General features: G+C 40.2%; 1 protein-coding gene across 7 annotated transcripts in view; it reads left to right on the top strand.

Moving 5' to 3' along the window:
- Nucleotides 1-23,852, top strand: part of LOC102222986 (mitogen-activated protein kinase kinase kinase kinase 4-like) — a 104,228-nt gene that overhangs the window by 28,016 nt on the left and 52,360 nt on the right. For all 7 annotated transcript variants that reach the window (XM_023337102.1, XM_023337101.1, XM_023337103.1 and 4 more), the window contains exon 3: nucleotides 18,507-18,563. In XM_023337102.1, coding sequence (XP_023192870.1) covers nucleotides 18,507-18,563 — 57 coding nt within the window. The remainder of the gene's footprint in view (nucleotides 1-18,506; nucleotides 18,564-23,852) is intronic.

The raw sequence follows: 23,852 nt of genomic DNA, 5'->3' as shown, positions 1-23,852 counted from the left end.
TTTCTGCCGTAATCCCAAACTCCACTCTCGTCTTTTTGTGCAAATCATTTGAAGTTTCAGAGTGGCGGCGGGTTTGCCTTGGGAGAGGAGAGGAGCAAGGCTGAGGGGGGATTATCTGTCGGAGCAGAACCAAGGACGGTTTCTGATCATCACTGGCTGGATACACTGTAACCCCTAAATCTGGCTGCTCTTACCACAAGCTTCCTTGAATGCTCATGGACACCATCTAGACCGCAAGCTGCTCCTCGGTTCATGGCGATATTTAGCTTATAAATCATTTTACCGTTTTAGCACAACAACATTACACCTCATGTAATTGTCAGCAGTGAGTTACATCGCAGTGAGTTACATCAGCAACAGGAACAAAATCCCTGCCCGTGTTCGTCTGCCATCACACCTCTTTATTCGCTCGCTCCCTCCTCGGCTCGCTGTAGGTTAAATCCCGCTCTATTTTTAGAGAGCGGCGGCGGAGCTGGATTGTAGGTCAGTGTGTTGAGAGGGAGGAGGGGCTGTGCAAAAACATCAAATCACGCTCAAAAACATGCCAAAAGGAAAGAAAAAAAAAACGTACAGTGCTTTTCAAAACTGTTCACACCTCTTGAACCTTTTCATGTTACAGCTACAAACGTCAATGTTTTTTATTGGATTTTTGTGGGATAGACCAACACAAAATAGCGCAGGAAGTCGCAGGAAAAGGATACTGACCAAATCTGAAACGTGCGGTGTGCATTTGTATTTGATCCTCCTATGTAAAAAATTCTTTGAACACTGTAAGTACAGTTTGAGACCTTTTGGGGTATTTTTCTATCAATGTTATGCCTCTAGAAACTCTAGACATTTTGCCCATTCTTTGCTAAACATCTCAATCTATAAGACTGATTAAAAAGCATTGTGCTTTTAAATATTTTAAATATTGTAATTGTTTTGTTTCAGTAGTTTGATATTGATTCATATGTCCTTTTCATAATTTTATTGTATTTACTGTCGATCTTTTAATTTCATCCAACTGATGAAGGTCGTTCTAGAGATGAGTGTTGTGAATTAGCTACAACTAAATCACTGGGATGCAGGCGTTAGATCTATGTTTTTGTATCTGTCCTTATGAAATAAACAATAAAAAAGATAAGTTATGAAAATCTTTTAAGTCTGCAGATTCTGAATTTAATTTAGGTCTGTAAAGCAATTTGACACCATTTTGATGTTTTCACTTAAAATTTTATCACAAAATGTTGAGATGATTTTCTTTGCTTTATTTTTTTTTTAGTTTGGTTTAACTGACTGCATGGCCACAAATGCACCACTGCTCTTAGAAACCATAACTATTTGAAAATGTGCTACTTCTAAACATAGTAACATAAAGGAAAGGGGTTTTTATCATCACAATGCACAAAGTAACTGCATCAATCAGATTTTCTAATTTATTGATGCTCTTATTAAACTAACATTATCAGCTAGAGATTTACTGTTTAGGTTGTTAATTAGGCAACTTCCCAAAGCAATTGGTCACACTGTGTTTTATTTCGTCTTACCAGAGTAAAAGGGGTTGAATGAAAATGCATTCAGATTTTTATTAGTGATTTTGAAAAGCCCAAATTATATATGCTGGTGTTTTAACAGCTGCTGGAAAAAAGGCAGACGACTGAGAATCAAAATAATGTCTTCTTTCTTCTTCAACGTCTTCAAACACGAAATAAAATCAGCCCTGAAGTGTTTCTCATGACTTTGTGTCTCAACATTTTTGCTTTATAATCTATTTAAACAGTAACTCACTTCCCCCCGTCACATTGGCCCGTTTTGTTCCGTCAGAGGGAAATTGTTGGGTGGAGATCAGCAGGGCTACGCGCTAATATTAGCAAAGCAAGTCGGTACATTTTAGTCATGAAAACATGGGCTGTTGTGTAGATTTTGTAGCGTCCAGACTCTGTGTTTCTATATCGACTCTTCCAGCGTCGTCCACTTTGATTTCACATAGACTGAGGCGGTTTTCCGATTGCGTGTCATCTTCAGCACGTGCCGCCGCTCTCCAAGTCTTGCAGTTGTTTTTGACATGTCACGTCCTACGTGAGTCCGATGCCAGCAACTAGTCTTGAGCCAAATCCACTTCCCTCTGTCAGCTTCACAAATCACCCAGGAGCCAGGCAGCGCTCGGAAACTTACTGTTGACTTTAGACTTTGACTGAATTGCTCTTTATCCAGCTTCTCTCTGCACATCTACAGTGATATAAAGGAAGGTTGGGTTTTTTTTTTAACCACAAATCCGAGTATTTAACTTTTATTGTAGCCCCGAACAGCTTGTGCTTTTCACAGTTTTGAATTGTGATTTGCTTTTAATTTAAGCAAGTTCCCATAGTCAGATGATGAAAAGTAATGTTTTAAATCGGTTTGAAATGACGTTGAGATTCTGATTCCTGACCAGCCGGTGCAGGTTTTAGCCGGTTCCATTTTCTTTTAGCAACCATCGATCAACATTTGTCTCACATTAAAACAGGCAGATTTTCTCTGAATAATCTGGAGCTAGGTTCCACAGAAAAGTCTGGTGAATTTGGAAACGGTGAATCAGGATCCACTGTGCGGTCTTCGTTTTAAACATCGACACTTTTGAACGAAGCAGGATTAAAAAAAAATCAAAAAAATGTCAGCGTCTCTCTCTGACTAGATGCTATTGAACTGTGTGTGTTTTCTGTTTTCAAAACTGTCATAAAATCTATCCAGCCAGCTGTTTTTATTTCTTTCTGTTACTCTTGTAATTGAAAATATTTCTTCACAATTGCTACAATACGGTTTTTAATGATGTATAGCTGCAATAGTGTTATCTATCTTCAGACAAATTTCTCTTTTTCTGTCAGGGGAGAAAAATGACCTGCTTCTTCGAACCTTTTCACAGTTTTATGTTGTGTGCGTTTTCTCTAATTCTGAATAACCATCGGTCAGGGAGGGAACATCTCCATCCTGTAACAGAGAGCCAGTGTTGGCTAACTCAGGGTATAAAGTTTTCTCTCCATGCCACGCCGCCCGACACTCAAGCTGTCTTTTTTCTTTCTTTTTTCTTTTTTTTTTTTCAATGCTGCATGTTTTTGGTGGCGCTTTAAAACATCTCTGTCTTAATTAAGTGCGCCTCACCCTTTGCTGTGCTGGAAAAAAAAGAAAAAGGAGTCACCGTCTGTTATTACGGCCTTCTGTGAATATGAAACCGTCTTCTTTTCGGGCCTCACCGCTCGCCTTTGCAGCTTTCTATATTTACCCGAACCAGAGCAAGAGCCACCCCCCACAATAACCCCCCAAAAGAAACCCCTTCATTACCCTCCCAGACCTTTGAAGAGGTGATAAAAATGCCAGTTTAAATAGTTCCAGTGGTTTGGATATCACCCTGCCCCTGTGCCTGAGACATCATTGGCTGTGATCTCAACGAAACAATCTCAAGAACCGCCACATCGCTACTCCGTGGACAAGAAAATTCCTGTCACGCCGGCATCAGACACCAGACCGCTGCCTTCCTGTGATTTTTTTTTGTTTTTTTGTGTCTCTTCATCTGGCAGCAGCTTCCTGTCTAAGCTAAACATGTCACTGCTGGAAAGCTGCAATAGGGGGTGGGGGAAGGGAGGACACACGGTCCAGATCCTGACTTTTAATGATGGAGGAGAAGTAGGAGACTTCATGAAGAAAAGCGATCAGTTTCCTCGGCCCTTCTCTGAAACTCTTGGCTCGGAGTCCGGCCTTTTGAAGACGCGCTGCCTCCTCTCTTTTTCTTCCTTCCTTCCGCTTGTACGTTCGGAGGATTTTGTTTGTCTGCCAGGTTTTCCAGATCGCTACATGCTGCAGTGCCCAATGCACCATCTATCAAAGGACCGAATCATTAAGAGAGCTCCGGGTTTGGCTGGAAACTGGGACGGGACTCTCTTTTTTTTTTCTCTTTAATTTTGCTCAGTCAGAAGAATCTATATATAATTCCCACTGCAGGGGTTTAGCCCAGCCTTTCTGTCCTTAACACGCCTTTGAGTCTCTCTCCATCCTAATTGGATGTTTAGAGCAGAGGTTTAGCTTGTTAAAGTTCAAGGTAATATAGATAGAAATAATTATACAGGAAGTCAAAGTTTAAAAGACGTTATTAGTAGCTCCAACGACTATATATTGCATAGGGGATGCAATAAGCGTATATAAGACTTTTTGATGAACGTGCATTGCACTAACACTACATAAGACATCAAAACACACTGTGAAATATGGAGGTGGCAGAATCATGCTGTGGGACGATGAAGCTGTAACTACAAAGTGCTGACTCAGGAGGTTGAGTACAAAGCACGACTCATTTTTTATTTGCTACAACAATATGGAAACCACGTGTGTTTTTCCTTCCACTATACTTTAAAGGTGAAGTGTTATGTAAAATTGACTCTTTTGAGCTTTACATCATGTTATAATGCTATTTCTTTATCAAAAACATACCGGGAGTTTTACGTTTGATTCTTCAGTGCATGCTGGAGAAATCCTGGAATCTCCATGGTAACCATTCAGCTGTGCAAAACGCCTGATTGGGCCTAGCCCTGCCTTCATGACACACAGCTACTCCTCAGAGCTGCAGTTTCCAAGCTTCCTTAGCTTCTGCCTCACAGAAGGAGCCCTTCCCTGTGACATCCCCACTCAGCTCCTTCAGACTAGTCACCAGCAATTAGCAAACACCTGGTGGAGCAGAGCATCTGCTGAGTTCATTATAGGAGCTACTTCTCAGTGAAAACGCTAGTAAAACTTTGCTAAAGGGTTAATAGAGGAGACATGTTGTGACGACTTCTCGAAGGCGGAGTTTCAGAAACAGCAGGAGTTTCTTAAAGAGGCAGAGACCCAATTTCAAGTCATATTTGATACTTTAGGTAAGATAGTCCCCTGATTGTGCTATAAAATGATTGTGTGGATGGAGAACACACTGGTGTATTACATAAAGTCCCAGTAAAACACTTTGGAGGTTGTGTGTAAAGTGAAAAAAATTTGTTATTAGCTTAATTGGTAACCGGCTTGTTCATTAGCATTAAAAAAGAAAATAAAACTACAATTAAAATATTGATCTTGTACTGTATTTCATGAATAGAACGCCAACACTGAATTGACGTTTAGGATACTGATAGATAGATATGTTTATCACTTATTTGACATCTTGACACATGAGAAACGCATCGATAAATTTTTACTGGGTGTTACAGACTTCAGTTAAGGACTATAACAGCTTCTTTATTTTTTAAAACAAGAAAACTTAAGAATCTCAAATATTACAGCTGAAATGCTCGTGTTCTGTATGAAACTAATCAAAAAGCATGCTTGTGTATGTGTTTACAAGCCCCCAGAATAGGGAGTCTTCAGTTTTGATGCATTTAATGAACACATAAAACAAAAACAGATTTTTCTTCATTTGTCATGCTGGCCACTGCTTGGATCCAATTTAACAAAGAAGGGCTGCAATTCCTGCAAGAATCTTTACCGATCTTATCATAGGCTGATAAGCTGGTAATCTCGCTGTGTAGTGCAGATTGTGTCCTCCTCAGTTTGGTTTGGCAGGAGACCTGAACCAGAGCCACTTACTGGACATCCACCAGGCAACTGGCCAGAGACAAGAATCAGCTAAATTTGCTTTCATCTAGTTTTGTTTTTGTTCTTTGAATGCATCCAAACACAGAACTCCCACCTTTTATGTCTTTTAGCACACTCTCTGATGGATAAAAAAAAAAAAAGTTTAACAAAAAATTAATCTGATAGGGGTTAGGGGCCGAAACAAACAAGCAGCAACAACTGAAAGAAGGAATTGGTCAAAATCTGTTTACTTCACTTTCTGCCCTCTTTGCATTCTCACATCGCTCTGTTTCCATGGTGATGCACCACACTGTGCTTGCTGGAGGCAGTAATGCATCATGGGAATGAGTAAACACTTACACACACATGCACACCCCCACAAGTATATGTGTATATATACATATATACAGTTCAACAGATGCGTTAAAAATGACGTGAAGCATTTTTTCTGATTAACACAAGCAGGTTGCAGAGAAAGGCTCCTGATTTCTATCTTTCATTCACCCTGTCAGCCATTTTAGTCTCGTGTTCTTCAAGAATCACTCACTAAAATACCCATTATAGTCATGTTGATATGTTTTAGTCATCACAAGAAACCAGGCAGTTCATTTAATCAAAGAAACAATAACACATTTTGCTGGACAGTAAATAGTCCCAGAAGTTACTGCGAAAAATAATCGTTTGAGACCATTTTCATGTAATATAAAGGTAATGACATGATAGCGCACGAACACATTCTCAAAGATCAATAACTTTAAATGCTAATGAACATTTCATACTTGAACTGGAAGGCATCGAACATATCCCACAATAAGTAAACAAAGCAAATTATGACGTCTCCATAAACAAAATTGCCCTTCAAAAATAGAGACTGAGAAAGGCTGGTAGAAAGAGAGAGAGAAATGAGAAAACATTAAATCGAGCGTGTGGAAATGATTGAGCTTGTTTTAATTTATCATGCAATCAAATGTTTATTGCGTCAAAGCCTGGTCAAAGCCACTCGTTGGGTGTGTATCCATAGTGATGCAGGACTGGACTGGAAGTAGGCCACCGGCGCAGACGAACAGGGACGCAGCTGATCACCGCGGCGCTGTACGCGTGTCATCATCAAAGGAGCCTGGTCTGACATGGCCGATCGCACGCACACGCCGCACTTCCACTCGCGCCCTTTTCCTCCCCCATCGGCTGGACCCGAGCGGCTGAGTGAGCAGGCACATGCTGCGTGATTTAGGCACAGCGAGTGCTGCTCAGCATAAGTGCTTACTTTTTTTTCTTTTGTGTGTGTGCGTGTGTGTGTGTGTGTGTGTTTCCACATGGAGAATGAATTAACAAGAATGAGGTTTCTTCAAATGTCGTTGTTCCTGTTGCTTTGCTGTGATATTTTCGTTGTTGTTTTTGTTTTAGACCTGTTCAGATAGAGAATATAACGTGTCCTGTTTACGACATTTTGAGTTAAAAAGCTCAATTTAAACAATGTCGTTACCCCCACCTCTCCGGTCGTTAAGAGGGGCTAAAAACACGCTGTTCTTTGACTATCAGGCAAATGAAGTTAAGATTTTAGTCTGGCTTGGCCCCGCTCTGATTAAGCTCCTCACTGGTTTCCTGGTTGAAATTAAGCAGCTTCTGGCCCCCGTGGATTAGTTGGCCTCTCTTTAACACGGTCGACTTATTTTCTTCATTCTTCAGTGCTACTTTTTAAAAAAAAAAATTTAAAACTCAGATTGTTTTGCATTTTTGCTCTCAAAAATTAATCTGGGAGTAGATGGTGGACAAAGGGGGATTAAAAACACTTAAATGGAGAAATTAATATTTAAAGACTAATGAGCCCGGTTGCATGGATACAGTTTCCTTGATTATTGTTGTACTTACTACAAAAGATCGACTTATGAGTAAGGGTTCTGGAGTAACTCTCACCAACAATGAAAAGTTTGTAGTTTCGTCTAGCTTTGTTTTTTTTTATGTTCAGTATGTGGGTAGAGTCTTTTATCCTCTTTTTCTTAATTCTTTCAGTGTAAACAATGCCATTTTTACACTCAACAAAGACGGCACCTCGGCATTGAATATCATGCAGCGCATCAATAGTCTCTGGAGGGGAGAGGTCATCTGGATCTGGGTCATCTGGAAGTCACCACAACGGTGGCTGTAAACAAATGAATAGTCTGCGATTCTCAAGCCATTATGTACAATAAATGATCAGGTGTCTTGCACAAAAAAGAGTATATTCCTTGGACTTCCAATGAGTGGGTTTGAAGAAGCGCACACACCTCCAAATTGCACATTGGCTGGTTGCTGAGTTTGAACGCAAAATGTACTTGCGATGCTTTCAAAGTAAAGTCCTGGAATAGTAAGAAACGTTGAGTCCTCATAGGGTTTATAGCTAAAATATAAAACAGTTGATGTACAATCTATACAAAAAAATAACATTTTTAAAGGTTGCTGTCATCAGGGGAAACAGATTTTGGTACGCGTGCCTTATCTGAGGCGTGATGCCAGGTTGAAATGCATCATTCCATGCTGCAGGTAAGCAGGACACATCATGACAGTCGTTCTTTCTGCACAGCAGGGTTGAAACTGACGGTGGAGTCGCAGAAACGTCCGACGTACAGGATCAAAAGTAACACATTCTGAGGTTTTTTCCAATTCAAAGATTCAAGTAACAGCATCACAAAAAGTGATTAGTGGGATTGTGAAGCAGCCAAGAAGGTAGCGTCATGACAGCAGGTTGTTGTTGCCCATAGTCATTCTGCAAAGCTGCGTTCAGGTGCGTTGTCCGCCTTGTTTTATTGCTGGTTGTGAAACCTCGAGACGTTCATCGTGCATGTTTGGATGTGGCCTCTGCGGGACGAGCGTGAACTGTGGCATTGCTGCAGTGGAAGCATCAAAACCAAACTGCTAAAGTGTTGCTCAGCCAAACCCCACAGCAAGGCCGACTTGAGGCAGAATTCAATTACCTTCCAGCAGGAAGACGGATTATCTTTCGTCCTCAGTAACATTGTTTTGTCAGTTTATTAAACCTGATCCTGAATCTGCCACCGGGCCTCTATAAACGGATTTGTGCGATTTCCCCCTATTCATATCTGTGCAACCCATAGTCAGCCGAGATCAACTCTAATGAGCGCTCCGGTCTGTTGTGCTCTCTTCGAACTAACGGGGAGCTGACAGGGCATCGTAAGGGGGCGGAGTCAGCGCAGTGTCTCAATAATAACAGTGGTAATGGCGTCAGACAGCGAGATAATTCCTCCAGTGCACTCAGTCACTTTAACCGGACTCACACTATCGCATTTTGACTTGGATGATGAAGTTTTTAGTGAGGCTAACACATTTAGTTATTCTACTGAGGAATCTCCAGGATTGTATTTTCACAGATACGTGCACACATGTGGGGTTTTTCACTGTATTACACACTTAAACTTTTTTATTTATTTGAATTTGCACTTTTAAATATAGTAACTCTTTTGTAATCGCTTCGTGTTTCTGTGTTTGTTTTTTTCCTGTTTTTGCCTTCATCAAGCCATGCAAGCAGCCTGAAAAAATAATGTCACACGGATTCTGCTTTAAACCACTCATCTCTTTCATCTTCCATGTTTTCTTTCCAAATCCGCCTCTCTCCCGTCCTCCACGCCTCTCCCTCTGCCTTTGTCTGTGCCGTATTGATGTGTTTTCTCTGCCGATCCTCCGGGCTCAGATGGGTGATGGAGGAATGTCATGATGAATGGAACAGTGGGAGGACGCTCGGTCGCTTTTTATTTTTTCCACTTCACTTTACAATAGCGGTACAGCAGCACGTCCTCTTGATGTTCCTTATTTTTAAAACTTCAAATAAAACAGGGATTTTTGTCTCTAAATGACATGAAATATTTAAAAAGTAGTGGTAAAATGATTTGGTGACTAGCACCAATCGGAAATATCGCTCTGATTTTGTCTCGCTCTGATCTGACAATTCCAATTTTAACTTTAAGATCTACAATTTTCTACTTTCTGAACTCACTGAAAATTGATCTGTCCTGTGAGGTCACACTCTGTATATGAAAGAGCAGTCTGTGTCACACAGCTCTGCAGTAAAAGAGGCTTACACTAATACTTGAGAGCAAAGAGAAATTGAAGATAGTTAATATTTTAAACTGTCTTCAGCATCTTTCTTAACGTTTAGCAGAGCTAGTGAGTGGATAGCATCTAGCATTATTAAGTATATGTTCAATATCGATTAAGGACAGCTTTAACTGCAAAAATCAGACACACGACATTTTTGAATCCAGCGTGTTCCTTCAGATAAAATTAGACAAACTGGATAAAACTGACCATTTTGGTTACTTGCAGATTTCTCCAACATGTTGGAGCCTGACTAACACCAAAAAGAGCCTCTTTTCATTCTGTACCAACTTCTACACCAGCAGGGTGTTATTTTAGCATGATGTGGTTGTTCTTGGTATGGTGTGTTCACTGATGAGGGGATTTTTTAGCTTTCTGACCGGCCGATCACCAGTAGGGGCCAGTCAAGCTTAGAATTTCCGATTATTAAGCAGATATAAAAACAAAGCTTAAATGCAATAACGTGAAATATGTGCTCTTGACATAATGAGCTTTAGTGGCAATCTGGTGTTTCTGCTTTTGATGTTGTTGCATCGTTTGCCTCAAGGCAGCAGTCCAGAAAGGTCATAGAAAGGGTCAAGGACACAGGGAGGTTGGGGTGCTTCGTGGCCCCTTCATCTCCCCTCACTATCCTCTGCAGGGTCTCTTTGTCTGCTGTATAGCAACTTAAGTTTGTACAGGTTAGAAAAGGGCATATTAAGAAATAAGCATATTTAGTAGAAATTGTAAGCTAAACTAACTTTACTAGCAATTCTAAACTTTGACCAATGTTTTATCTGCTAACTGCTGAAATTTCTTTAGTCTTGCATGACTAACAAGAGGCCTGCTGCTGTCTTAAAAAGACCTTTATAAATCTCTCCAGTGAAGGTGCAATTAACCATTATCATTTTAACATAGCTTTCTTGTGTTGTGTTTGGTGATCAAATTAAAGTTTTCCAATAATCAGAAACAGTCGAAGCTGTTTGATTTACGTCATTGTGTTGGCGTTTCGGTGTAAATTACGGTGTAAACTCACTTTAAGTGGATCGCCGGACTCTGGGTTTGTTTTTGTTTTTTTTCCCCAGCTTTCCATGTTCAGCTCTGGAAAAGCCCTCAGGCTGCGGTTTGCTGGCTTGGTTGCGAGCCGTATCCATTTCAATGACACGTCGGTCTTGCATGTGTGTCTAAAAATGGGGTGATCGCTCATTACGTTATGGAAATTTGTCCCCGTGCCTAGAATTTAACCCCCTTTACTACAACGAGATCCAATTATGGACGCTGTCCAGTTCTACATGCCTCTCTTTTGCTTCCTTTCTCTCTGAATTTATCCGCTGTGTCACTTTGTGTGTTTGCGTTTCAGTTTGTACTGTATTTAACCCAAAGTTTTCCCGGAAAAATACACTTGCAAGTAAACTCAACTGTATACAGGCACTTGAAGGTTTTCTTGGAATAAAGAGACAGTCTAGTTTTTTTTTTGTTTTTTGTTATCTCCATTGCAGCCTTCAGTAGAGATTTCTAACTGACCAGCCTCTTTCTTTCTGTCTGCTCTGGGCTGTTCCCCAGAGAGACACTGTTTTCTTGGCCTACTTAAACAGGGCTGCCTGTTTGAACACTGAGACGGAGCAAAGCAGCGCCAGAACCTGAACTAAATGATCAGCGAAAACTTAAACTCTTTAGAGGCTGAAGACCGGAGGGAAGTCATCTTCGACATCCTTAACGAGAAGTCAAATCCTGTCCAAATGTATCATCTGTATCGATAACTGAAAAAATACCTTGGAATTTATTTCCTAATTCCTGTGGGAATGAGGAAATGCATCGAGCGAATTAGAACTCAAGAAAGTAACTGAATAAGGTTTTCATCGGTAATGATCTTAAATGTGAGAAACAATCACTCTATCCAGCATTATACCATGAGAAGATTCAGTACAGTGGTCCTCCAAAATTTATAGGATTTAGAACCTATGAAATTGATCATAGTTGCCTATTTTAATAACTAAAAAGTCAAACACACATTAATATGCACAGAGAAAATCACCTTGGTACGATCCACGATTTTTTTTATTTACACTCTTGGGGGTACGACCAATCAACGCCAAGGACTGGCCAATCATGGATTGGCCAATAGTGTGTCAAGTCATGTTGTGTCTATGTATTTGAACTTTCCAAGTTGCATTTATATATATATCATATATATATATTTTTTTAGAGATGCTCTATGAAAAAGTTCAAGAATAGGCAAATTTTCCCCAAATATTTTTGAGTTATGTTCCACAAAAAATTTAAATAAAAAATATGCGACTAGGTGTAAATTCAAAAACGGAACCGCTAAAGGTCTGCTGTAAAACAACTTATAAGGAACCAGTCTGTCTGGCTCTTCTGTCGGTTTAAGTCTAAGTGACTGAAAGAAATCTGATTAAAGACAAAATATACTAAGATAAACTTTATCCAAACACTTCATGATCAGTTTCAGTAAGAGCATAATATACGTTTCTTATAAACTGGCCTTAAATGTAAATGAAATTTGAAAAACATTACTGTTTGTAGTTGTTGTAGTGCTTGCTGGTGGTCGGAAGAGTGTTTGTTGATTTCCAGCATTTGGTCTCATGACGTTTTCACCTGCAGAAAACTCCGGCGTATAATGTATAACGTAGCCTACGTTCATATGCTTTGTCCCATTTAAATAAAAGAAATCCAAATTCAAAATACTGCCAGCATTTCTAAAGCCAGACACCAGTTCACAGTTCAAAAGGGTAAAGCAGATCAACTTTACTGTAACACTTTGAGCCTTCCTGTTATCTGCTGGAGTCAGGCTCCCTGGTTAGAATTAGAAAAGTCAAGGTAAAAAGAAAGGTCTGATTCTTTTGTTTCTTCACTGATTTGTTTTTGTTTGTCTTTGACACATCTTATTATTGTGCATATTTGGGTTTCATATGTATTTCACTCTATTTATGCCATTCTCTCTCACTTTTCCTAAAAGCTACCCAATAAAATATACTGTGAATCTTGATTGAAATCTTGTGTTGGTAGTTTGTTTTTTACACTTCCAGTCGAGGAAACTTGGTGAAAACTGCAGCTCAGGAGCCTTGACTTTACCTTGATCCAAGCAGTTTCATTCTACTCTGCTAAAACATATTTTTAAATGATTACCATTACAGCATTGTAGATGAAAGGCTGGAAGTCCTTTGGCAGCTGCTATGTGGAACCATTCACAAAAAAAAAGAACTATTCTGACTTCTCTCTTATTGGAAATATCTAAGAATGATGACGAGCATTTAGCTCACTACATGCACCGATGGTTTGATCAATAAGAACTTGTTGACTCTCGCATTTGCTGAGCTGCACAAATTAAAAGTGTGTGTGTGTGTGTGTGTGTGTGTGTGTGTGTGTGTGTGTGTGTGTGTGATTTTCCTGCATGTTTTTGTAAAAGTGTTTGTGTGTCCGTTGCAAAGCTTGCACCTGGCCTCCTCGTCCAGGCTCCCAGAGCCCGGCGAGATGAAATAAAGAGGTCGTTGTCCTGAAAAACCGCAAACGGGACGAGTTGAGCCTCAGCAAAGCCAGATGTATGCTCTGGTTTCATCTAAACAGACAAGTTATTTTAAAGTGTGTACATTTTAGCGTAGAATGATTCAAGGTCTGGATTCACACTCGCACACAAACTCATTGTCATCCCAGCTTCTTCTTCTTTGTTTTCCTGTATTAAACCGTGTGACACTTTACCGCCACCCCCTCCTTTCTTCTCAAGCTCCTCTTCACATGTGAATTTTCTCTCTCCTCCGAGTCCTTGTGGTTGTTCCTGTCAGTCTAAAAAGGCATGGAAATAGATTTTAAGTTGTTGTTTTTTTCAAGTATAAGCATAAAAAAGTTTCTGTAAGCAAAAAAAAAAAAAATCAGAAGAAATTTTTTGGCTTTGATTTTTTTGAAGATAAAGAAATGTACTGTATATTAGAGCAACGCACCATCTGATCATAGATGACAATTTGTGTTGTACTTCACAAGACATTAATGTTAAAGGATTTCTCAAAGAAGTCTTAAATTAAAAAATTATTGAGTTTGCTTTCAAGAAAATCTGGACATTTTATCACATTTTGTCCATAAAATGCCTCGTCGTTTAGAAAAATAACTTCATAGCTTTGGTCTTTTTTTAGTCCTCCCGCCGTCTTAATGACGGGGTCATTTGGACCCCAGGTGCGCTTATGTGAGTTTTTTGTCTTTTTTTCTTCAATGTAGAGTCAGATTAGGATTTAGTATTGGCAATAATCCATTCTTAAATCGATTATTTAAGAAAAAAAAGTCTTGTCTGTAGCATTTAAGAGTTCTAATCTCAATGAAAAGTGTTTAATAGAACGTCTGCTTCAAATAATGTTACTTTAACAAACTGCTTTTGCTGTCTGTGTTGTTTTCTCCTACTAATATACTAATACTAATAATATTCAAATAAAAAAAAAACAAAGCAAAACGCTACGCTGATAGAATACTTATGTAAATACTGAAAGTATAAACACATTTTACATCTTACATTGTATTGTACATTACAAGTGAATTTCTACTGTGAGGCATCGCTTTACAGCACATGAAATGGTAAACAGCTGCTTTGCACTCGGTATGAATAGTTAATGGTTTTAATGGTTTGCTGTGAGAGCTGGTGGAGGAAGTACAAAGAGATGGCAAAAGGAAATGAACGTTGTAGACCCATAATTTATTGCTGTTCTGGTGTAGTAAAACAGGCTTGAAGCGAAATACTGACACATACGTTCTTTAGCTTGGGCCATCATTGGAGAGCTACAGGTTTGGTCATCGTCTTAAACTTTGCCTGCAGATTAATGTTGAACATCAGTAATATTTAAATAAACTATCTGCAACACGGTAGATGTGAGTCAATCTAGAATGGATGCAAAAAGAGAAATCATCTACTGACAGGCTGCTGGTCATGAACTCACCATCGTGAGCCAATCTGATCCAACGAAATGCTCTTACTTTCTACGCTCTGAGTTATTACACCTGAGGAAAGCCAACCTGTTACCGTCTCCATCACTTCGTCTTTGTAAAAAGATGCCTATGTGCTATTTTCTCTTTTTATTTCCAAAAAATAATACAAGACACACCATTGATTTTAAAATCTCAGTAACTGGAACCAAACAGGGATTTCCTCTCACTTCCCCGAGCCCTGCAGGGTTTTTTTTTTTCCATGAAAGATGAAACTGTGATCCAGACGTCTGAGAACTGTGGAAGCGCGCCGATAAAGGTAGTAGTCATGGGAGAGCAGATGACCAGAGGATTATATCACACTGGCAAGGAGCATGGAGTCAGCTGGGAGGTATTAACGGGAAGCTTCAATGAGTGCTTTATCTTTAACGTGTTGTCTTGCGAAAGCTCAAACAGAGTCAAATGAAAGAGTTGGCAAAAATGTCTTTAGTTTCTTTTACTCCTCTCACAATCTGCATCTTTCCACATCGTTTGGCTTTAGTTTCCAATGATGTGCATTTTATTTTGGACCTTCTTGGTTCTGACTGTCTATCCACCCGTTCGTTGTCTTCAATTATTATTTTTCCCAAAAGGAAATTAAATGACTCATCCTCAGTGTGGATGCAGCGTCCACTGGCCGTAAAAATGCGCAAATTGGAATTACAAAAATAAATTTGCTGAAAGGAAAACTAGTTGTGATTTTCACTGAAAGTTTTGTGCTAATTTGGCGTGGTTTCTGAATTGAAGTTGGTGTATTTAAAAAAAAAAAAAATTGCGATGACTGCAAGTCAAGTGATCAACAACCGCATGTTACTACTGGCGGAAAAGACGAAAAAGACGACAGGAAGTGGTAGGAGGACGATGGTGCGGCATGATGTTTAAAGACTTATCGTGTTAACAAGCATATTCACTTTTGATTTTAATTTTGTTTCTAATTTAATGAAAACAATCAGCAATTGCGAAATTGTGTGTTTTTTTGTATTTTTTTTTTGACATGGCCAGAATATTGACAAAGTTTTGCTCGCATTTGTGATGAAATCTCAGCAAAACTGAAGAGGCCTCTGACTGACAGGATTATTGCAGTCATTACATTATACCTGCTCAACTATTGGGCCGCGAAGATGATATTTCACAGTAACATATCCTGGATGACGACATAATTTGTTCACAAGCACTGCTAATCCACCTCGTTTGCTTTTACTGCTCCTCTTTAAATCTCTTGTCTCGCCATACGGTTAGAAAGCCAAGCAGAGAGATGTTGGAGTAGGAGATATGATCTTTGCCTTTTACAGTCATTGGGAGAAATGATCTGAACTTCCTGCTTGACGCTGTACAGACAGGAAATGAGTATAGTGAGAATAGGAAGTAAGGAACTGAGCCCTTTGCTTCAGATGGCTATAAACATTTTAACAAGATCGCCTCATGTGAAGGTACTTACATTTATTTGGCAATCATTTCTTGTTCTCCACATTTGGTAAGTGCAGCAAAACAAATGGTCATAGTCTGCTTCTTGAGGTCTGCTACTAATTTTTGTTAATCAGGAAGCTACAACCGGCTCCAGTTGCGTCTGGTCCAACTCTCTCTCTCTCTCTTTTTTATTTTTTTAATTTATCATTTTTTGTTTTCTAATTGGTTCCGGATGAAACACGTTTCCTTTCCTTCAGCTCTCCCAATCAAAACACTTACCTCATTTCTTTATTTTACTTTTCATTTATAACTGACAATGTCGTTCCAGAGTAATGGTCCTTTGAGGAAACATCTATATCTATTCGTGACTAAAGCCGGCCTAGAAATAAATCTGCGTGTGAGCGCCTTCGCAGATGTAACACAACAGAGAGCCAATTTCTCTTTTAGCGTTACACTGACACCAAGTTTCTGTAGAAATCTGATTAGGTCCATGTCTGTCATCAGCAGATTGAGAGCCGTTTTAATGGCAGACAGATGGGGTTTCTCTCTCTGGGCTGGCCAGGTGTGTGCGTGGGTCTCCGTCTTAGTGTCGAACAAAGGAACCAGAGAGGGTGATGTCATCTTCTAGCCGTTGTGGGTCTGTTTTTGTGCGTCGGGACTACAGGAGGGGATGGCGGCGGGTGTGGAGGGGGGCTCCATACTGAGGTCACCTTTCTCAAACACAAAGGAACGGCTCAGCCACAGAAACATGTTCACAGTGGAAACAACATCTCTTGGGTGATTAGTCAGTGACGCATCATATTTTCCCACACAGACACACACACACACACCTGCACACAGTGTGCGCATGAACAGCGGGGAGTTATACATGTTTTTTTTTTTCACTTCAGAGACTCGGTGAAACTCAACCTCAGGAAGGAAAAACTCACGTTTCTTCATTAGTGTCATGATGTAATCTGCATGATACCAGCTGCTTCACGAGTCTGTCTTGAGTGTGTGTTGATGTGTGGTGTGTGTCCACCTGAGCTCATTTGTCAGCGAGTGAAAGTGTGTTCAGATCGTCGGGGGTCACACGTGATGTTCCTCATGCTGCGCTTCCAATGAGGTCTGAACAGTTTGTGAGACTTGGAACAAAGTCTGATCTATTCAGCTGGTCTGTCAAAACGGGGACAAAAGGTTGGTTGAGATTTGAATTGAAGTGTGTCCGTGTGTCATCATTTGGGAAGAGATGATACAACCAAGAGATGAACGCAAGAGTTAATCGAGGATTGGAATTTATGGGTAGAGCCAAAATCAGATTTGATCTGCTGGTTTTTTCAAATGTTAAGAACAACAATCACCTGCGAATCTGAAAATACTTGAGACTCTCTTAAAATACAAAAAAGTGACTATTTTCAAAGTTGAACTCCAGATATAGCTTAATATGCATTAAAACATACAGTGGAAGCCATCTTAACACTGCCGCAGAAGCTAATGTGTACAATCTTCCTTATTTCTGCTCTTGGGGGTACAGCTAATCACTGCTAATAGGAAAAAAATGGCACTCATGGATTGCCTTTTTGCAAACGCCATTCAACAGCATGTCAAGTAGCGTTGTGGTATTTTAGCTTCCCAAGCTACATTTTCTTTTGAATTTTGATTTTCTAGAAAAAAATTGATCTCCTGTCACTCTCAACCAGTCCTGACCTTTTTTCATTAACCCCTCCCACATGTCTCCAGGCGGCCAAGCCCAAATGGGTTAATCTCTCATCGTTGGGATTGCGGACTTCACCCGTTTGTTTCGGCCCCCGGAGGGCCAAAGGTTTTGGGTGTCAAAGCTCCCATTTTCCCACAAAAGAAAGTGGGATCATGTGGCAGTGGAGACGTGTATGAAATGACAAGGTCCAACAGTATTTCTCCCCGGTTTTTTCCAGCTGTGGTGACGTTTGGTTGTTGCGTCCGCCATTTCTGTCTTTTAAAGGCTTTTTAACTCACAGTTTACTGGAGGTTCTTTCTGTCCAGCTGAAAAGAAAAGTCTCATAGTGTGTTTCTCTCTTTACTGTACTGGGCATAACAAGAGTATGTTTGTGCTCTTTTGGTGTAGGGTTGGTTTTTTTTTCCTCCTTGCATGAATGCACACTGAAAACAGTTAAGTCTGTTAAGGAATGCCGACTGTTTGGATGTTCGTCTGTGATTCTCTATGCTATTGTGGTGGAAAATGACATGCTTCCAATGCGGCTTTTGGTTTTACGACCAAATGAATCACCCCGAATGCTTTCGCAGCCTATAAAACTGTCATTTCGAAGGCTTTTTTGATTCCTAGCATCACTTTGCAAAGCTGGTCCACAGAGGAAATTGGTCATTTTGGTGCTTTTGTAAACAAAATGGAGGAAGTCAGAGTGTCATCATTGTCTCTATGTGCGACGGATTGCCTTATAGCAGAACTATTCACACAAAAAATAGGCGCATATATTGAGTAATCACCCAGAATCACTGGTTTGTGGTTTTCTCATCTCTTTCCGTTTGTTTTCCAGGGTCGACATGTTAAGACGGGACAGCTGGCTGCCATCAAGGTCATGGACGTCACAGAGGTCAGTAAGATCGCCTAGTCTTTTATTATTGTCAGTTGGGATTGTAAATTTAAACAAGTTGGCGTACTGGTGTATATTGGTGGTGGAGGTGAAATAATTTATCCAGATTTGAATGATTAAAATATTTGGGAAAGCTCATGTTGTCCAACATAAAGCTGTAAAATTACACTTGAATAATTTATTTTAACAAAAGAAATAAACAGATGTCCTTAATAAAGTTAAAACTTGGCTTTTACTTTGAGCTTTTGACCAGCTGGAGCCCTTAAAAACTAGAATAATCTGCTAAAGCTGAGTACAGTAGAATGTTTTTCCCTTTAGATTGCAAAAATATTACAGTTTTGTGTTCCTCTGCAGAATTTTGATCGTTAAAGCATGAATATTTGCTTCTTATGGAGCTTTTTTTTTAATATATATATATATTTTTTTTCTTTACACCCTTCATGGTTTTCCTCTAGTTGCAGCCTGACACACCACCAGAGAGAAAACTGACACAGCAACCTTCAGCTCAATATGATGCAAATAGGTTTTGTTTAAAGTTGTAGACGTAACAAAATGGAAGTTGGAAATATAGATAAAGAAATAAAGAATGAAGTTATCCCAGTCATTCTGTCCTGATAGAGCGGTCCGTTTCAGTCCAGGGTCTCCTTCTCATTACTGTCGGCCAAAATCCGCTTCTTCAACCAATCTGAAAAGTTACTCGGCATATTTGTTGAAGCCGTGCTGATAAATCCACTTACTGAGAAAATGTTTCAAAATCCCGCCATGACATTTGGAGCGAGAGTCTCGCTGTGGCCTTCAGTGAACAAATCTGCATTTCCAACCATTGAGATCAAAGAGTGGCAAGCAGGGGGATAGATCAGCGATGGGAACATGTTTATGCATTCATGCGAGCCGCATCGCCGAGGAGAAATGCAAGTGAACTCAGGACATGGCAGGACCTTTTTAACTCTATTCCAGTCAAATGTTTGGATTAGTCTCTTTTCCTCTCGCTCCAGCTGTTATCTAAAATAAATGTACAGTTTCACTCTGGACGCCCGCCAAGAACGACAGCTGGATGGAGGAAGTTGGTGGCACTGGGACGGATTTGAATCGGCACTTCTGCAGAGACACTAAGCACTTCTGTTCCACATTTCTATGGACGTAAAGAAAGGAGTGTTCAAATGTCAAGGATACACAAAATCCCATGACTTATTTCCTCTGCACGCATGGGTGTCCACCTTCAACTCCCTGTGTATATTATACATAAGTGGTCTGACCCACATACGGCTTCCTGTTCTCCATATCGGTTAGCAGAAGGAAGCAGGGCTGGACGAAAGATGACCAGCTAGGAGAGGAGAGAGGATGTAGACTAAAATGAGGTTCCCATGGTTTATGTTTTATAAAACATTTGCAGTCGTGGTAAACAGACTCTGTAAGTTGTGGGGTTGTAACATATGAATGTTCTGGTCTTCACAAGGTTTACTGTATAAAAACACACCTAACCTTCTTTCTCACTGTGTTACGCAAGTTAGACTAACTTTCTATATGAGAAAGGACAAAGTTATTCCTCCTTGTTAAATGTCAGACTAACAAAAAATGTTTTATTTCTTTTAATTTCTATTACTTTTTTTTAAGTAAAAGAAGTTTACATTCCCACTATAATTGGTAGGATGCCTTCTTAGGCTTTGGGACTCCACAAGCTTCTCACAATAGCTGACTGTCACTTTGGACAGTTGCTGCAGCTTGGTCAGGTTTGTAGGCCAACTTGCTCACATGCATCTTTATAGCTCTGCCCACATTGTGGATGGTGCCCACTCCACTCGCTGCGACATACCAGTATCGTTACGGTGTTGTTAGGGACAACAACTGCTAAATACTTGAGATCCCCTTTAAAAATGTGTTTAACTGCACATTTTAATAGTTCAAACACCAAAATTACCTTCATATTTGTTATTATGCAGAGTGGAAATCATCTTGGCACTACTGCAGATGTGAAACTCTACAGTCTTCCTTATTTTCGCTCTTTGGGGTATAGCCAGTGGGAAATAAATGGCGCTTCTGGATTGGCTGTTTTGTAAACACCAGCCTGTAGTGGTCAAGACACAACCCGCCAGTATTTCAGCTTCCCAAACTGAATTTTCTTTTGGATATTGTAGATACTCGTGAGTAATTGGACTTTCCTCAAATTTGCCGTCTTGTTCCACAGAAAATCCGCAAATGCTGAAGCGCGGATAGCCGGAGCTGGAACTGTACAATCCTTCACAGCAGCATTGCAGAGGATGAAGCAAAATTAAGGAATGAAACGTTGATAACGTTGCCTTTGACTTGGCTTTCAGGAGACAGATAAACAAACTGGTTGTTTCACATAACCACTTCAGTACTGGATGAAGCACTAGAGTCAGTGAACCTCTTTCATGCATTAACAATGAACGTTACACCTATAGGTACACCGTAACGTTGACTACAGCATAGCTACTCAGTATAGTTCGTTAACCTGATCTAACTGAATTGGTCTATTTCATAAGAGTTTTATGCCACAGCCCGTCTGTTTGTGCCTATATCTACTGAACTAGGGTTCAGTAGCAACCTTCTCCCATGTTTAGAGGAGACCGATGTCAGTGCAGTGCTGGGGCGAGAAGACTGGAATGTTGTGGGTCACTGCTTGCGGTGGAACGGCTTCAGCAGCTTCTGTTTCAGATGGATGGGCTGCAGCGGCTTCAGGTTAATTCAGTGGCCGTCTGTTTTAAGTTGCTGGAAAATTACTCAGGCACACTACTAACTCTCTAGTGCCTCACACACATGTTCTAAATATGCATTTTGTTTTGAAGTGATTGCTCCTCCAAAGCAGGAGTTTGTCTAAATGGATGTTTTCCCAATCGGTGAGCGCTGAGGGGTTGTAAGAGGACAAAATTGTAGGGAGGGAACAGAGTGAGAGAAATTATGGTAAGAAAGAGTCTGAGAGCTGAGATAAGGAGAAGAAATCGGCGAGTTTCCCCTCTGCTTTACTCCACTAAGAAGGTTCATCTGAAGTGCACTGGGACAGAAGGAAGGGCGGCTGCTGCTGCCTGCCTGATTTTATTTCCTCAGCTCTCCTGCTTACGTCTCTGAACTATCTTCCAACCTGCCACGGCCATTCATTCAGTTTTTTAAAAAATTATTATTATTATTAATATTATTACAGTTTATCTCATTCTTACTTCTCTGCTCTTTTTACTCTAAACCCCACTTGTTATTTCTGTTACGAGCCGCCATCTTTGTTGGGCTCACTAGAGAGAAAACGTGATGGAAATAACACGGGAGGACAGGAGACAGATGTGACTGCAGCATCTGTATGCTGTGTCTCGAGCTGCAGCTGGTGGCTTAATGTAATTGATCAGGGTTCAGGTGGAAAGACATTGATCTTGATTAGTGAGAAAAGAGAAATTTCTCTCAGCTCTTCTGGGGGTTTTGTCTGCTTTTCTTCACATTTTTTTCTCCTTTACCTTTTTGTCTCTCTGGGAGTATGTTGAAATCGTAGGATGAAATCGGAACTCTGTCACCTCCCATCCCTTTCCACCACTTGCTGCAGAAGGGTGAAACAAAAACCAATGTTTGAGGAAGCCTGTTTCTAAAGATAGCTCGCTAGCTATCCAAGATAGATGGGCAGAAACGGTCAATGAAGCTGATTGTATTGCTAATTCTGAATATTGCAGCTGAAATCACGACTCATCAGACCAGGGAACATTTTTGCAACCTGATACTGTTCAGTTTTGATGAGCCTGAAGTGTAAAATGTAGTGGCACTTGGTGCAGTCCTCTGCTGCTGTAGCGCATAGGTCTGAAAGTTCAAAGATGGTATTCCACATACCTTTGTTGTAACAGCTGGTTATCTGAGCTTCTGTTGCTTTTCTATGATCACCAGCCAGTCTACACATACACCTCTGATCTCTGACCTCAGACATCAAGCAGGCATTCTCATCCATACAACTGACTATCACTGTATGATGTTGTGCCTTGGGCTGTTTTAGACCAAGAGATGTTTGGGGGTAAAAATGACTGTTAGCGACGCTCAGTTTGCTCTTCATCACCACATCTAGATTCCTAAATGCATCAAATTGATATTTGTGTTAGGAAGTACTTGCTCAGTTCAGTTGTTCTCAATGATTAGTGAGTCAGACATAAATAATAATATTTCATCTCATGCTACCCAATGCAGACACTTTGTCTGCACTGATGAAGATTTACCTCAGCATGCTGAATGCTTGAAGTGGTTTAAGCATTTGGGGATGCAAATAGACAGTAGGAAGGAACTTTATCACACCCTCCACATTGGAGTGTATATCAGCATGTACAAATCTTGAAAGGAATGAAGTTACTTATGTAAAAAATTCTACAACATGTTTCTGGTCTTAATTGTGATTTTATAAATCCTAAACACATTGTACTTAGCAATTTTAGAAAGACATAAGAGGACACATACTCTGCTATTTCTTACTTTGAATTAAGGTTAGCTAATGCCATATTTCACTTATTGACTCAGCAGCTTCATGTGGTCTGCACTTTGTGTTTTGCATTCACAACAATTCTTTCAGTATTTCAGCTCAAGCTAATTCAGATATTTAGGATTATGGACCATTTCGACCTAATGGTGTAGAAATTTAGCAAATAAAACACTTGCAAATGGAATAATAAGGAATTTGTTTGATCGAAACGTCAGTAGGCTAGTTCTTCTGCAGGTAAAATGTCATTATGTGGTCAAAGATATGGCTTATCACACATTTTATTTTCGTCTCTCGGTTTTCAGACATATGGAAAATATCTAAGGTTTGTAAATCTATACGTATCCACACACTTTCTGCTAAAACAAATAATTACTTGCGTGCGTTGTGTTCAGATCAGACCTCCTGCTATTAGTTCCTTGCATTGCTGAGTAACAAGGAGGGGTCTTCAGACACATGTCCTTTTTATATTTTTTAGAAATGAAGAAGAGGGACGAGGATTTAAAAAGATTGGCCGACTCCTTCAGGACGACTCGGTGTTTGTTAGACATGTCAACGCCTGTTGGTCCCTTGAGGCCAAAACCTTGATTTCTCCATCACATTTCCACTTTGTGGTTCTGTTAGCTCGGCTCCCATTGTGTGCTGTAATATTATAGCAACAATATGGCCGCCACCGAGTCTCCCCGCATCTGTCATACCCAGGAATGATAATGAGTGGCTTCAGGGCGCTTCGTTTTGAACGAATGACTGCACTTGAAGGAAAGTAAGGGGAAGAGGATGACGAAGGAGAAAAGGGAAGCGCATACGTTGTAATGATTCAATAAATGACTATG

The sequence above is a fragment of the Xiphophorus maculatus genome, chromosome 7 (genome assembly GCF_002775205.1).
Source record: "Xiphophorus maculatus strain JP 163 A chromosome 7, X_maculatus-5.0-male, whole genome shotgun sequence".
Lineage (NCBI taxonomy): Eukaryota > Metazoa > Chordata > Actinopteri > Cyprinodontiformes > Poeciliidae > Xiphophorus > Xiphophorus maculatus.
The sequence above is the reverse complement of the archived record's forward strand: the minus strand, read 5'-3'. Positions and strand labels throughout refer to the sequence as shown.